The sequence below is a fragment of the Labrus bergylta genome, chromosome 6 (genome assembly GCF_963930695.1).
Source record: "Labrus bergylta chromosome 6, fLabBer1.1, whole genome shotgun sequence".
Lineage (NCBI taxonomy): Eukaryota > Metazoa > Chordata > Actinopteri > Labriformes > Labridae > Labrus > Labrus bergylta.
This window is the reverse complement of record NC_089200.1, coordinates 17,711,772-17,728,838: the sequence shown is the minus strand read 5'-3', so window position 1 is coordinate 17,728,838 and position 17,067 is coordinate 17,711,772. Positions and strand designations below refer to the sequence as shown.

Genomic DNA, 17,067 nt, shown 5'->3' with positions numbered 1-17,067 from the left:
GCTCATGATAACTCTGTCTCAGAGAAATCTGCCTGGATTGCACTTTTTCTCAACACAATGAAGAAATGTAATTTGAAAACGTCCACTGACCATGAATTTCATTTGCGTTTCCTTTCTATAACCGCTCCTGAAATACAATATCCCTTTGTAGAAGGTAATGAACTCTTTGATTTTGATTTGATTCACATCAGCTGACTGTACAGTGCACTTAGAGTAAGATTTTTTAGAATAATAGTTAGGGAAAGTGGTGAAAGGGACTCCTGCTGTCTGGTCTGTCCAAACACACATTGTTGCTCAAGTCCAGTGCTTAGTTATCTGTTGTGTTGTCTAATTGGCAAAACAAGTTACACAAACATTGGAGAAGCATTTCCCCGTTTATATCAGATAAAAAACTGTTTACTGTTGGCGGTTTATATCAGCTGTTAGCATTTAATGTGTCTGTGAGTAGCATAATGACTTTAAAAATGTTAAACTTTTATTCATATGATCGTCATTAAGATCGTTAAGCTTATCATCATAATAGTTTATGAATCGGGACCTTTTGTGTTTGGAGAATGGGGCTTACTGAAAAAAGTGTATTCAATAATATCATAAACAGAAATGATCTAATGTTACAGGTATTCATTCTTTTTTTCAGATAAATCATGTGTAGGATTTTATTTGGTGTCGGCAGATTCAGAACATGACAATACATGGAAAATGATTGGGACCAAAAGTATACTTGATCCATATATCCCAACTAATCTTTATTATAGATTTCTACAAGATATAATGAAACTTTGAATTAGTGTGAAAGAACACATGTGGAAAGACAAAAAAAGAACACTGAGCTGTCAAAACACCCTGACAATTAAACAGACATAGCAGTGTTGCTGTACAATGACGAGTGAGGCTATAGCTGACCGTGACACATACTGCAGATTAAAACACAGAAGAAGACAATCATTATGGAGTCACAACATGAATGTGTGATCTTATTATAATACCGTCTGATGTTTCTATAGTGTGCAGTGTGTGTCTCAGTAATTAAATTAAGGCATTGGACGTGGTGTGTAGAGGTGAACTAATGTTTATCTGTGGCCTTTCACAGCTGGTTTATTGTGTTAGATGTGAAATATTCACCCATAATACAAAAGGTTAATGTTTTACAATTTTGGCGTTTGTTTATATGTGTGTATCTATCTGTGCATGTGTGCTGTGTGAAGGTGTTTGTGTGACTCTGTGTGTGTGTAGATGTGACCTCCATCAGTGTCTAGAGGGTATTGGCCATCGCTGTCACTCAGTGTGAGAGAGGCCCTAATTAAAGAAGTTCCAGTTGGACATCGTCTCACAATGGAAGGGAGAGATTGCCTTTCAACTCGGCGCCCGATGCAGAAACTTCCTCCTCCTCTGCTGGAATAAAAGAGTCTGACACAAAAAAAGCCTTGAATGCCTAAACCAAACAAAAGCTCTTTAAAAGACTGTCACTGTGCTATCTGATATCTCCTGGAACAGCACTGCTTTGAATAAATCTTTTGCAGTGAAGGAGGGAGAAGGAAATTAAAAGCTGACATTTAAAAGGGCTGCTGCTGCTGCTGGGACTCGAGGCCCCCAGGATCAATAGCTAGGTATCTCACAACTTCCCCCGCATATTAGCTCACTTTTACCTCGGGGCATCTCCGACTTAGCACAAACAAACAAAAACACTTTAGGAATAGTACTGTGTTGTATGGTTAGTTTACCTTCAGGTGTGTGTAGGTGGGGGGTGTGGGGTATGGTATTGTAGTCTGTGTGTTATGTGTGGCAGTCTGTGTGTTTGTGTACCTGTAATGTGTTTGAAAGGTCCCATCCTCCTCTTTCTTGTGTCAGCACCTTGACTCGACATTGGTCATTGGGGACCTAAAGTGTCAGCAGCATCAAAGAGAAGGTGGGAAGCAAACACAGAACAGGATTGGTAAAGTGTTTTTGTGTGTATTGTATGTGTCCAGTGGGCACTTGTGTAGGTAACAATTCTGACATTTAGTTGAACATTGTGAGATTGCAACTTTGTGAACAGTCTGTCAGGTTACTGTATATATGGCAGCCTTAACTCAAGGTCATGCATGTGCCCCTGTCTCCCTGACACGCACACACACACACACACACACACACACACACACACACACACACACACACACACACACACACACACACACACACACACACACACACACACACACACACACACACACACACACACACTGTATCCCATCTTAAACATATACACAGTGACCTCCGTCCCTTCCCAATGGGGCTGAGGCTGCCCCTGAGTGTTCTCCTGTCATTCTGGTAGCCCCACCTTACGCTGACTTGTGACCTTCTTCACTGTCACTCGGCTCTACAGGAGCTTAGCCGTAGCTGAGCCAGCCTGCTTGAGCGAGTAATGCCATAATGCCACCCTGGGGAGTCGCCCTAAACCCGCCAAAAAAGGCTTTCTTCTTCTCAGTGCCTGCTACAATAAATATTTGGTAGAATTCGATGTACATTCAACTTATTGTGGCATCTAAAATAAAGAATAGTTGAAAGAATTGTGTTCCTTCACAGCACCCTTCTTGTAACAATAGTTCCCAAGCTATGGTAGCGTTAAATGAAAAGTGCAGTTTTCTGTTTTTGGTTCTGTACCTCAAGCATTTGGTTCTTTTGGTTGGATATGTCTGTACCCAACAAAGTAGTTCTTCAGAAAATTCAGGATCGATTAAAACAGTTTATAACATCCAAGGATGCTTAATCTCTATTTACAGATTCTAAATAAAAATGTAGAATCTGAACACAAAGAACCACACTTTGGGGGGTGGGGGTAAATCAGAGTGAAGCCTCTGTGTAACATACTGTACAATTTGAAGTTAAACTGAGACTCACCAGAAAATGATAATAAGCACTCCTACAAGAGATGAGCCAAGCAAAGCTAACTGCAGGTTACACCGGAGTTGCACCGACTCTGTCCCCAGAGTCATATATCGTCAGATGATGACTGCAGATGGGTCTCAAAATTAAATAAGTCCCAACAAACACAAGTGTCTAAGAAGGCACTTGAGACTTTACCTGCTTATCTAAAACACTTAATTTTTAAGTAACACCTATAACGTTTGAACACATTTCCCAGGAAACTGTACAGAACGTTGGTTTGACAACTGCTAGGCTTTTATTTATCCAACTCTACTTACTGTTTGTCTTAATTTTATCTTCCAAATAATCTTTCGTCTGTTGACAACCGCTCTGTGTGTTTGACAACTTATTCCTGTGGTTTTGACAATTTTCCACATTTTCAGAATTTGCTTTTAGTAATATACAATACTATTTTAACTGATGGTACCAATGACCCATTCCCACTTAAAATAAACCATAGTTGTCCACCTAGTGTGCAGCTTTGGCTCCCCCACTAGCATCGATCCCACAAAGGTGATAACTTTAGTGACAGCTGCCTACAAGGATCAGTATCTGCCAGTGACTAACCAGTTGGAAATGTAATCTGCCAGAAAGTGAATTTTGCGATTAAATGTAACTTAGTACACACTAGAAAAACTCAAAATAAAGACATACTTCATACATAAAGAAGTTTCCAGTGACTGAAGTACTATTTTTTATTCTTACAGTAGACTATGATCACTCATTTATTATTGTAGGGGTGGGTTTTAATCGTTGATGTTGGTTGATGCTGAATTCAAGTTTTTACAATTTTTAGATTCAACAGTATCAGTTTATTGGTTAGTATGAACAATCTTAAGAAAGGGCAGCATTTTTGTCTGAATTAGCCACAAGCTATAGTACAGAATTCAACTTTTATTAAAATAATTTTAAAAGAATGTAAGGAATAGCATCATATCTCCATATAGGGAGCCAGAACCATGGATGGTTTTTTATATATATATAACAATTTTTAAACGATGGTTTTACTGTAATAGTTTCGTTGAAGTACTTGTAAACCTTATTGGAAAGTTTAATGTATAAGAAAACATGACATTAAATATGCACTTTGAAAGACTGCAATTCATTTGAACCATGACTGATACCAAGTTGTCAAATTTGTATGGTGTAGTAAAAAGAACAATGTTTAAAAAACACATTTCAGGTTGGAGACTTTAGTGAATCATTGTGTGGGAAAATAGTTTAGAATGTACGGTACAGATTGAGAGTAGAGTTACAGATGATGCAGGACAGACAGATTCAGATTCAGATTGAAAGACAACTTTATTTATCCCAGAAGGGCAATTCAGTTTCACTGCCTAGCTGAAAACAACTAAAAACACTTAAAACCCCAAACAACAGGTAGACAGGTAGGCTGCTGGGTCGCACACAGTGGAGCGCTCCCCATATAATGTCCCGCAGAAATTGAAAAAGGCCTAGGCAGACAGATCTGCAATAAACCTGATAATTTCTTCTTTAACTCACCTGTTTATTCACTGTGCTGTGTTGTAAACTCTCCAAGACTTCTTGTGGATTACAGTATCACCTTTCATCCTCCCCCCTGTGTGTCATGTCAATAGCCATTTTCTGATTTTAATATGAAAATTGTAAAAAAAAAAAAAATGTAACATGCAGGTTGCTCTTTATTTAAGGGCAACACTACTTATGATAATTAATCTATTTAATTTGTTAGTTACATTGAACCGCTGTAGCTTATGTGTGCCTGTGTTGGACTCTGTGTGTGTGTGTGTGTGTGTGTGTGTGTGTGTGTGTGTGTGTGTGTGTATTTTGTGCTCCTGGTGGTGTCAGGTAGTCCCCACCCAGTACTGTGGGGCCGTTGGCACGCTGTGCGTCAGTGATCAGACTGATCAAAGACAACAAGAGAGGAACAGGCAGAGCTGCCAGCAGCGATCAGCCTGCCTCTCTGTGATGGCTAAGGACAGAGCTCACAGATCTGCAGCGCTCACTGCTGTTACGCTGTGAGGAAGCTGCTGTGTAGCCGAGGTTATTCGGTCAGCCCCAGTTTGGTGATGTGTACCAGTAACCTTACCTGATCCGATGGGACAACCTGTTACAGCTTTATTTTTGTCTTTTATTTGAACCACTGGACAACATTTTAAATGCAGTGGTGTAGTACTACTCATGTCCCCAGTGGTGAATTGATTTTAAAGTAACATATCTTATTTTTGTTTTTCTCTAAACCCAGGGTCAGTAATCATTCCCTGAAGCAGTTTCAGTTTCTTAAAGGATACATTATTACATACATATTACATACGCACATACATACATTTAAACACAATGCTTTTCCTCCATGCTAATCCAAACCCTTCAGTTTGTCTTTTCTTTTATTTGATTATTCTTCCAATTTATTGTTTCATTTAAGTGTATGAAAGTGTTTGGGTTTAAAAAAATAGTTTTGTCATTTACAGTTTTCACATTTTGCAGACATAATTATTTTTCAGGTCGTTATTGATAAAGTCTGCTCAACCATCCCATCAAAAGGACAAAGTGCCCTCTTCTCTCCTCAGAGGTCTACACATATAGAATGCTGTCTTTAATTATTTATCCCGGCTTGTTCCAGGAAGCAACGCTATCTGGCCGCACGTTGGATCAATGGAGATCAAAAGACGATGTTTGGCCCTAAATGCAATCCTATCCTGAAGCGGCACAAGTGAAGCTATTTTAGTTGCCAAGCCCTGCAGCTGGCTGACTAGACTGTTTAAAGGTCTACATGGAATGTAGTCCTTTTGACTGTTTGACAAATTTACAGCACACATCCATGTGGCCTTTCACTTACTATAAAATGTTTCTTCTTTCAAACAAAGTATTATTCTTAGATTGAGTTTTTTTAAGCTTTGCAAGGAAGTATTTCTTGAGTCACTGATTTTGATCAACTACCTCATTAAGTCCCTGCTGATAAATTTTAGTTATTTGCTGCTGCGAGAGAGTAAGACTCTCCCTTATAGCACCATTAAGGTTTATTTATTTTCTGCATGTTGTAAGATTCTGTTAGTCAAAGGAGGTTCATCTTTTTTTAATATGTTTACTGCCATCATACCAGTTTCTGCTTTTGACAACATCTCATTTGGAGTTATTAAAGTAAACTAGTTTGACTTCGGCTTTGAGGCAATCTTTACAAGTGTTTGTTGTCACTTTTGTTGTGTGTGTTTGTTGTGACACAGCAGAAACACCTGTTCCAGTCCGTAATTCGGCAGCGATCAGGACAGTGGAAGGCTTTGACACGCTTCGTCAACATGACAGCTCAGACAGCATGGATGTTAATCTCTTCTAACTGCTCCTAGACTAATTAAATCTTCCAGGGCAGCACACATGTGCTCACACATGCACGCACACCTATACACACATTAAAACTCATGTTCTAAATTGGTCCAAATAGTGTGTAACTTTTAACTATGTAAAGGATCGGCCCTACAGCAGCTTGCTTGATTCTAATTTTAACATAGATATTGCTTCTATGTAAGAGAGAAAAAAATCGGAGTAATTTGTTCATTCTGCAAATATGTTTGCCAAATCAAGTAAATTGACTCCTGTTGACAGTAGTTCAGCATATTTGTTTATTCTCTTTCTGTGGAGTTTACATGTCTGTCTGCTTACATGATTGTGCAAACGGAAAGCTCTCTGTATGCACAGAATTCATCTAAATATTTCATACTCCTCAAATGAAAGACTACAGATTGAAAGCGTATCGTTTCCTTTTCCTCCATAATGGCTGCAGATAATTGATTTTTAAAGTTGCCATTTAAAGTGTGTTTCATCTGAACTCATTTTTTTGCAAATCAATGTCACAGAGACAAGCTCAACGAGATGGAAGTGTGATGATATTTCACAAGTTTCTGTCCACCAAAGCCACAAAAAAAAGAATCTTTGTGCTTACATGTTTGTGATAAGAAGGTTGGTCTTAGCAGATAGGGGCACAAGCACAATTTCATGCCAAACGAATACCAAAATTGCACTGGTCTTCTTGATATGGATAAACACAATTTCACAACTTCAAACCATCCGATACATATAATGCAATACAACACAATACAAGCCCAAAGCTTCTCAAAGTGTGTCTTCTCTTGTAGGTTAAAGACTTTATATGGAATCCGATGTTTAGAACATGTTACAATTTGCATATCTTAAATGTAACCAGCAACACAAGGAATAACTAACGCTTGGATATGCCTCTACTTTCAGCCATGTTAGCTTCCCTGGCAAGACCAGGTTTTTGTCTTTTACCCTGCTTAGCTTATGTTTCTGTCTCCTATATATTCCCCATATTCATAAATCTTAATTATCTATCACTTTGTGTGTGTCCCTGCTGTATGTCTCCATAGTACCTTCTTCTCTGCCTGACTTTCTTCAAACCTTTACTTGTGTGTCATTTGGCGATTCAGCTTCCCTTATTTCTTTTCTGTTCCAGTGTGTCTGTCATCTGTCCGGCCTGAACTCCCTTTGAGTTAAACAGGCCGAACAAATAGATTACAAACACTGGGCAGAGTGAAGCTAAGGAGGAAGACAATCTGAATTTGTTGTGGATAAAGAATGAGGAAGGAGGCTGTGCAGTCAAAGAAAGCCAGTGGAGTCAGAGTAAGGCTGTATTTGCCTGAGGCGAAAAGGCTGAAAAGTAGCTCTCGCAACAGATGTGCGGGGCAGTAAAGTGTAATTGAAATGCCAGCAGCAATGGTCTTATCTCCCTGCTACAGGAGCCTGCTGCCAGTCTCAACATCAGTTAGATGTCATTTTACCTAAGTCTGAATCAGCTTGCCACAATCCGCAATCCCCATTCCTCTGATGCTAGGCAGGGGAGAAAAAAAAATGGATGAGGGGGAGGGAAAGGAGAAAGAAAAGGAGGGTGGGGAGTCTGAAATAGGATTTCAGTAGCACCCAGTTAACTTCCACCACCTGGACTTAGTCGGTAATTTGATATGCCCCATCAATAGGATTCATTTACCTCGCTGCTGTATTACAATCGCCATTCATTTGACTTTAAAATTTATATATTTATTCATTTCTCTACTCACAATTTTCCATTTCACCTGATCCTAATCATTCAAAATAGAGATGGGGGGGGGGAGGCTGTGTTCACACTGTTTTAGCGGAGAGAGAGAGTAGATTCTTCATCCAGAGACCATGGCTGACTTCTGCCTTCCAGGCAAAAGCTTAATGTTTGGGGGCCAGACAGCAGTCCTCTGGGGAGGAACCGTAATGTCCTCCCAGATTAGAGGCAGGCAGTCCTCAAAGCTGCTGCCTTTTATCGGCAACTCTGTTACTGCAACACAGGATCATCTGCAGGATGTTAAAGCTGCCTTATCTCTTGACTGTAATGTTAATATGACATGGTTTTGTGTGTTGTCAGTGTTATCCATAGTAGTTTTTTTTAATTTTTTTTTAATTTACTTTTCTCTGAGGGTCACTTGCAGTTAGAGGGGTTTATATACTACAGCCAATAATAGGGCACGAGCAAAAAAAATGTATACTGTATATGAGTCAATTAATGGCATTTTTTATCATAAATACACTTCACAGGGCTCTATGTTATGTGTGTTATTCCATTTTATCTGATTGAGTCTCAAATTATACTTTTAATTGAATAAACAGTTGAGATTTAGCTGGATTCTATCTACCACGAACACCCTGTTTAGTTTTCATGCAAACTAGGTTATGATTATATCCAGTGTTGACAAACTTATTCAATGCATTTTCTTCCCTATTAAATACTTGTTACTTATAATAATATTAACTTCTGTTTTCCAACTCACAGCCTTATTCTTTCTGTGTTTACATTTATTTCTCAGACCACTAACATAGCTAACTGTTGAGAGAGAGATTATGTGAAACCAGTGCAGAAATGTTTTTTTATGCTTGACTGCTACACAAACAAAATGCCATCCTACTTATAAACACAATGCTACATAGTGCTTGAATGTTTGTCAACCTCACTGGGCTATATTTTGGTGGCTCTAATGTGTCTTCTATGTTTTTCTGTGTATTTTAGAGAGTCATATTCAACGTGGTCAACTTCTCCAAGACCAAGAGCCTGTACAGAGATGGCATGTCTCCTGTCGTCAAGTCTACCAGCAGGCCGAAATGGTAAGTGGCCATTAATAATAATGAGAACAGTTCTTCACTAGTTTTGTATGCAGAAATGCTTTGATCTTTATCCCGCAATATAGGGTCAATTCATTGTTGAAATTTCAGTAGCTTTGGAAAAGTTTATTTTCTTCTCTGTCCAATAGTACTGTTGCCATTCCACAAAACCTCACACACACACACAAACACACACACACCTACTGATACATTAGATTTCCAGAGTGTATGTGTCTGGGTGCATTAGCATGTGATCCATTGGTTGCCAGTATGACGGCTGTCTGATGTAATAACGCTTGACTGATGGATGCAGAGGTATGTGTGTGTGTGTGTGTGTGTGTGTGTACGTGTGTGTATGTGTATGTGAATGAATAGGTGTGGCGGGAGGGAATGAGGCTGATGCAGTGGGGTAGGGCGCGACGTCTGCCAAGCAGGCTGCTGTATCCAGTGGGGCGAGGAGGCAGAACAGGGTAGCGTGATGAAGTGTTGCCGTCCAAAAGGAGCCCTGACATCTGTCATCAGTTGATGGAGGGCATCGGCAGAAAACGCCATGCATCTGCCACCCTGAGCTGTCTGTGTTTGCTAGCATAGCCCCCGTACCGACCATACCGTAGCACTGCGGTCGCAGGCTAATGGGAAGAGACAATGGGCATGACACCATAGACAGGAAAGATGAACTGCTGTCGATGATACAGCGCAGTGCAACACGATGCAGCTCAGCCCGGCTGCCTCGCTCTCTCTCTTTAAACTGTGTGTGTGGTACAGTTGCAACTTTGCACTGAGTTTCTCTGTTGTTGCAGAGGAGATACATTTAACCACAACTTTCTACTCCTTCTGCCCACTCTGTATTTACGTCGAGGCTTCAAGTGCTCACCATAAATATTGAAAAATCGCTCCATTCAGAAAAATGTACAGCGTTGCTTACAGTATTATATTACTACCTCATTGAAAAAATCTTAATTTGACACAAAAACATTTTGAGCAAAAGTGATTTAAAAAAGAGTGTGCTGTATTTCTTCAGTTTAAAAGGCACCAGTAAATGCAGGTACCTCAAACCTTAGCTGTTAAAACACTTTAAAACAACATTTTTCAATTTATGGCCAAGTGAGTCAAGGTTAAGGAAACCCCACGTATCTCAACAGAACCTGAATGAGGTGTTCTGCCTTGTCACTATTTATGATCATTGACATGTTTTCTCAACATTTACCAGTCTTTAAATGTTAAATTTACCCAACTTATCTCTAAGGGTTGATAAGATAAGAGTTACTTCTCCAGGGTGATTGATCAGAGCTGCCTCCCTAGTTTACAGTCTGGCATTCATAGCAATAGTCTGCTACTGCAGAATTACAGTATAAAACCTTACAAAGACAAATCAGTATTCAGTTTTCAGTAGAGCTGTGTTATAAAGCAACAAAATATTCCTGTTTCTTCCCAAGTGTTTCATGGCCTGTTATGCAAAATGCAGTTTCCTGAATGTTGTTAACTCCTCATTTGAAATAATCTTGAATGTCTGACGTGTTAATCTGAGCAGCAGCCTTGTTGGGTCGTTTAGGTCCCAAAGCTTTTCCTCGACTGCTAATTGTGCAACCCTGGTCATGTTTATGTTTCAGTAAGCTCTCATAAATAGGAATTTAAGTGACAGACACAGCAGGAGGCAACTTTGCTGAGGCCTGCCTCCAATTACCTCACCATGCTTAAACTGTTCTGCGTGCTCCTCTCAGGCTGTGCCATCGGAGGCATCATGTCTCACGCACTTGTGTGGCAGTTTCAATGGTCTGGATCTTCCAAGACCACAGCTGACATTGTTTGTGTCCCCAAAAAGTGGTCAAGATGCTTTTAACACAACCTCTTCTATTTTACTTTCCATAAGCACAACAAAACACAGACTGCTCCTAAAGTAGCAATCTTCTTTTTGACAGTTACAGATATGGAATGGAAAAAAAAAGAAGGCAGAGTCTGGAGAGCTCCAGCTTTCTGATCCAAACTCACATAGGACAGGGTAAAGAAGTCATACAGAGAGAGCAGAAAAACACACACAGAGAGAGAGACACAACAGAGCGAAGGTGGAAAAGGAAAAACAGAAAGTACAAGAAAGAGAGATTACTGAGACAGGTAGATGGGGTGGAGAGAACGAGAGAAGATTGCTCCCCCACTGCCCACCACCCACCACCCACCACCCTGCGTCTGTATTTATCAAAAGAATCGTCAGTATTAGCCCAGGAGTTGAAGCCTTTATCTTCCCGTGCAGGTGTCTCATGTCCCGGGGTCCCGGCATCGTTTGGTTGCCGGAGGCTGCAGTGCTCGACTGGTCTCAGCTAAGCTGGGCATCTCAGTGAGAGACAGGCAGCAGATTACAGTCCTTCAGGACGTTCACTGCTACAGGTGGAGGGATCTATCCTCTATCCCTGTCTCCATCCCTTTTTTCTCCTCCATCCCTCAATTCATGACTCCTCCAGCCAGGAGTTATCAGAGCAGGCAGAGGCTCAGATTTACTGTATCATGTGGCATTTAAAGACAGCTACAGGTTACATTGGTGATAAGAAATGAGTGATGGATGAACTTATTAAAAGGGACTATATCGCTGTGGAAGTATTTGAAACTAATACACTAATAAACTAATGAAAGTAACAATGTATTTCTGTATGTCCGTGTAAGACACCTTTAAAGTATATCAAACATACAAGAAGTACAAATAACGATGTAGCCCAATCTGGGTTTTTGAGATGTTTAAAAAAAAGGCAACATCTTTATTTTCTTGCTTAAATAAGAGGGGCAGCAGTCACTCAGTTTGTAGGAACTTGGGTTGGGAATTTGAGATTTACCAGTCGTGTATGGTAAGGATCATGTACAGTATGGAATTGGACTGGTTGCTGCCAGTTTACTTCCTAAGCACTGCAAGAGAGCCCTTGAGCAAGGCAGAAAATCCAACTAGGCACTACAGTCCCTGTGCATGTCTCTATAAATGCACATGTATATGTCCTGTTTGTGCTGGTTTGCATTTCGGGTCTATGTGTACTGTATGTGTAGCATGTCTGGCAATAAGAGAGTGAAGAGTTGTAATTTTCCCTTCGGGAAGTATATACAATTCTAAAGTCATCAAATCAAAAATCTAAATTACATCAAAAATTAAAAACATGAAACTTGAGTTCATCTGGATTCCAGTAAAATGTAATCCTTAATGTAAAACACTTCCCTCTTGAAATTATGTCTTACTTAAAGGGAAAAAATGCACACTTAAAAAGTGAGAAAAAGGGTGCGAATGTTTATACACATGATGGAAAAAGAGAAAACCATATTTTGTGGAACTAGTCAGTCAGAGACAACAGCCCCCTCGGTGACAGCAGGTGCCAACCACCCTCCCTGCGGCCCGCTCTATGTTAGACTGCCAGAGCAAAGAATTGCCCAGCATCCTTATATTCCTAGATAAGCTAATTAGAAAGTCAGAGAGCGTGGTGTAATGCAGCTGCTGGAGGCCTGAGCACTGTGGGGTGGGGTAATGGCCAAGATGGCTGCATAAGACTGATTGCATCAAGCACAAGATGCTTCGTGCAGGCCTGCTATGAGCAGAGAGGGAGGAAGGGGAACAGCATGATATTTGAGGATGGTTTCCAGCATTGGATCAGGACAGGAGAGCTATAATGCAGTTAGGAGACTTTACAGAAACTTCCCTAATGTGCATGTTGTGTAGGCTATTACCTTACAAAAGGTATAAAAGGCAGTGCAAACAACATTTTCATGTAAATCTAATATCATTACTTCCGCTTCACTATCTTAAAAACACATTGCTCCATCATTTCTGACTGATTAGATATGTGATGTATGACACCCTGGAAATGTTCTGAAATGTGATGTCTCTTTTAATTAACTTTCCACTTCTTCGTCAGTCAGTAGGTGTGCGGATAAAAATAGCTACCTCTAGCTGAGCTAACAGATGAACAGTCAGAGTTTGAGGAAATGGGTTAAAAAACATTGCTTCTAAAGTTAGATGCAGCCAACCTTGATCAAGGGTAAACACTTTCTCCTCCTTTTTTTTTTTTTTTTTTTATGGGAGGGAGAGAAAAAAAACAGCAGAGCTTTTCTAGCAGTTGTGCTCAGCTCGCAGTCAGCCGGATGGATAGACGGACAGACCATCAGTCAGTCAATCAGTCAGTCAGTCGGGGCAATTTTGCTTTTCTACCAAAATCCTTGCTGTAAGCGTGTGATGCAACACCATAGTGAAATTCTATTTGGAGATGTCTGCCTCTCCATCGGGCTGCGTGTTAGCAGTAATTGTTCTGTCAATCAGCATGGCTCTGGCCCGCCTGCTTCCCCTGCCACTTGTTAAGCCCTGGCAGAGGGCGAGGGTTGAGGAGAGGTGAGGCGGGGTGAGGGAAAGGATCCCTCCGCCTCGCTGTGTGTCTCTCCTTGTTTGCCTTTGTCTGTATTTATCATTTTTTTCCCCCTGAAAACTCCCTTCCTACCTTTTGTCCTGTCAACTTTTAACTTATTTTCACAGTTTCAATATCCTAACTTGTTTTGCTTTTTTTTGTTTCTGCTTCTCTAACTTATGTATGTACTCTAATATGAATTATGCTCTGGTATTTCTTATCTCGCCATGAATCCAGTGTTATTCCTTGATGTTTAAATTTTAAATAAACTGCTAAAAAAAATATATATATATTTATAAAGATTAAATAAAGATTTATTTTTGGGCTTTTTGTGCCTTTATTGGAAAGATCGGGAGGTGGATAGAGTTGAAAACCAGGGAGAGAGAGTAAGGAATGACATGTGGGAAAGGAGCCACAAGTCGGATTTGAACCAGGGCCACCCGCTTGGAGGACCATAGCCTCCATACATGGGGCAAGCGCACTAACCACTGCGCCACCAGTGAGCCACATATGCTACTAAATTTTAAATTTAAATTTTGTATAAATGTGTTTTTTGTTTGGCCTTCTTCTACTTGACTGTGCTGCTGCAACGGCCGAGTTTCCCCTCTGGGGATCAATAAAGTATTATCCTATCCTATCATATACTATATATTTAATGGCAAAGAAATATTACAAAAAAAATGTTTTTGATATAAACACACCACAATGTCCAAAGCTTCAGAGCAACGACAAAAAAAATGTTATCCCGACAAATCTCGACAAAAGCACATGAAAGAAGTGAAAAAAAAAATTAGAGGCAATACAGAAACGGACCCAAACAATATTGCGGCGCAAAAGTTATACACGATATTTCTCAACGCATACAGTAATAGTGCAGAATAAAGAACATCCCACTATTTAGCCTTATTAGGAAACCTCTTTTCCAGCACAACACACGTCCCATCATCCAACTTTCACACTGCAGTGCTGGGTTGTCAGGGGTCCGAATGCAGCGAGTGCGTGACAGTGGTGAGGGAGACGGCCTCACTCTTGAGGACTGAGTGTCAGGGAACAAACGGACGGAAGACGGACAGATTGTTAAGGTTGGTAGCTGCAGCAGACCTCCCAGCATTCAGTGAGTCCTCCCACTTTCCTCTTCACTCTCCTCCCCTGCTGCAGAGCCACTTTGTCCAATTAACCATGTGCCATGCCTTTTTAATAATAGACCTTTTAATTGTCGACAAATGAAGAGTGATGTAAAATAGCTAATAGCTCGTGCTAATTATTAAGGGAATTGAATGCTTGTTAATTAAGGGCAAACAGGACAAGGACCAGCATGGGTAATTTGAGCAATAAAACCGAGACTAACGAGTCATTTCCAAGCAGACTCGCTCCATAAAAACATTAGGCTACCCCCTGTCTGCTGTTGGAGAACACTTGCAGCCCCCCGTCACACACACACATGAATACTGTCACTAAGCATGGAGGTAATGTAAAAATGGCTTGCTACATTAGACTGTCCACAAAGGTGGTGCAATAAGACAAATAACAACTATATGATGTCTAGAAAATGTAATAACAAAGATTATTGGACACAACAAGAGTCTCTGTGGTGTGATAGAAGCATTAAAACACCATGTATCGCAATGAATAAATTCCCTTTATAGTTGTTGACTTTCATTGGAACCAATTCACATTGATAGTTAGTGCCTCACCCATTTCCCTCCTTCCTCGTCTCCCTGTCGTCATACATGTTAGACTTGAGGCTAAAGGGAAGAAATGGATGGTCAGTCGTTGGCTTTACATGTTTCTCAAGAGAGCAGATGAGTTTTACTGCCTTCTCGCGTCAATGTTTCTCAATTTCGCAATGTTTTACTGTAACATAGTTTTTATTACACCTATACTGTGCCCGAGGCCTCTACCGCTTCATGTGGTTGCGTGTGTTTAATTTAAACACAGCCACTATTGTAGCTGTTCTCTGAGTGGGTTTTTTGAGTTTCATATAAGAGTCTTAGATTAAAAAAAATGTTATATATGATGTTCCCTCTCCGTCAACATTGTCTGTGCGATAAGGGAGATGGACAAAATCTTTTAATATAAACCAAACGCACGAGAAAGTGAGACACACACATACACACACACCTAATTATCTGTTACCAGTTCCACTGCAGACAGGAAATGGAGTGATGTATGAATCTAAGCGAATATTTGGAAGAAGAAGAAGGAGAGAGTACCTGATGTACTGTAACTCTTGCCAAAATCTGGGGTGGTGTTCATCTTCCGGGACAATTACTTCCTTTCTACTTCACTCCAGTAGTCTGTAAAGTCTTGAGAGAGGAAAGTGATCACAAAGCTTTGTTTTAATAGATAAAATGACAACTCTCTCTATTTCCACTTTTGTGTTCCATCTGGGACTAGAGAGAGAGAGAGAGAGAGAGAGAGAGAGAGAGAGAGGTGCAGAGGCGCCAATCAGAACAATCACTAGTGCAGCTTCCTTGTTCACAGAAACTCATTAGAATGCTGCCAAAGGAAGTGAAAGAGGATTATGTAGGAGAAATAATAGGACAGAATGTAACAAATAGATTAATAATCTCCGCGATGAGGATAAGGATGTGTGTGAGTTTCTGTGTGTGCTACATTTGTGCACAGTTGAAACGTGTTTGCGCACAGTTTTCCATGGAGAAAACGGCCGTGAAATAGCAGCGAGGGGTGTAGTGATAGAGAGGCTTCTCGCTGCTGGCTCTCCATTCAACCCACAAATGACTTACCTGGACAGTTTTATGTTTGCCTGGAGGAGAATTAAAAAGGCACTTCATTCCCTCTTTTACAGGCTGGGTACGCATGTCAGCGCAGCCCTCCCTGAAAGCGCTCTAATCTAAATGCTTTTGTCAGGGGAGATTTGGTAGATTGCAGCAGGCAGAGGTACAAATTGGTTGTGTCATCTTATAATGAACTAGGTGAGGCGTTGCAGTTTTTCTGCAGCCAGCAGTCCCTTGATTACTGTACTGTAAGTCAGCGGCTGCTTTTACTGTTGTAGGTGGAAGACCTCGCTTTCACACCTCTTTGTTCAGCATGATCTCAAGAGCGTTGCAAAAATATTTTCAGCCCAGTGTGACACAAGACAAATCCCCTAAAAGGTTCTTCATGATGTGTTTTAATACACACTCCTTGGATTTACGTTACATAAATAGCCACCAGGCCTGCATTCTTTGCAGCATACTGAGAGGGGTTTTGGGTGTTGATGCTTGGCTAACGGCTGTTTGAAGCTTATTAGGTGTTCTCAGCACGATGAAGAGTTCACCCCCTGACTCCAACTAAAGGATTATGGATATCTCAGTGATTCCACAAAGCCAGGCAGGCAGGTGTTTACAGGACATATAAGACACTGGTGGACTGGTTAATATCTGCATCTTCCTGCTGTGTGTGAGTCTGTGTGTGTACGTGTGTGTGTGTGACACTTATGAATTCAGATGGCACAGCTAAGTCAATAGTAGGCAGGTTCAGGTACCAGCTCAGAACATGCATAAGCATAGCATGTATCAACAGCCAAACATTGTAATGCATTGTAATTTTTTGGTAAAGGATCTTTAAAGAAATCTGTCTTATTTATTTTTTCTATCAGTTGAACTAATGTAGAAAGTAACTCATTACATTTACATTAATACTGAAATTAAAGTGGCACTATCATTATAAGGATATTGGACCT

General features: G+C 40.4%; 1 protein-coding gene across 1 annotated transcript in view; it reads left to right on the top strand.

The window, feature by feature from the left end:
• The window catches only part of agbl4 (AGBL carboxypeptidase 4), a 257,535-nt gene that overhangs the window by 91,111 nt on the left and 149,357 nt on the right, over nt 1-17,067 (top strand). Inside the window, exon 4 of the mRNA XM_020638952.3 lies at nt 8,924-9,018. Within this exon, the coding sequence (XP_020494608.1) occupies nt 8,924-9,018 (95 nt within the window). The remainder of the gene's footprint in view (nt 1-8,923; nt 9,019-17,067) is intronic.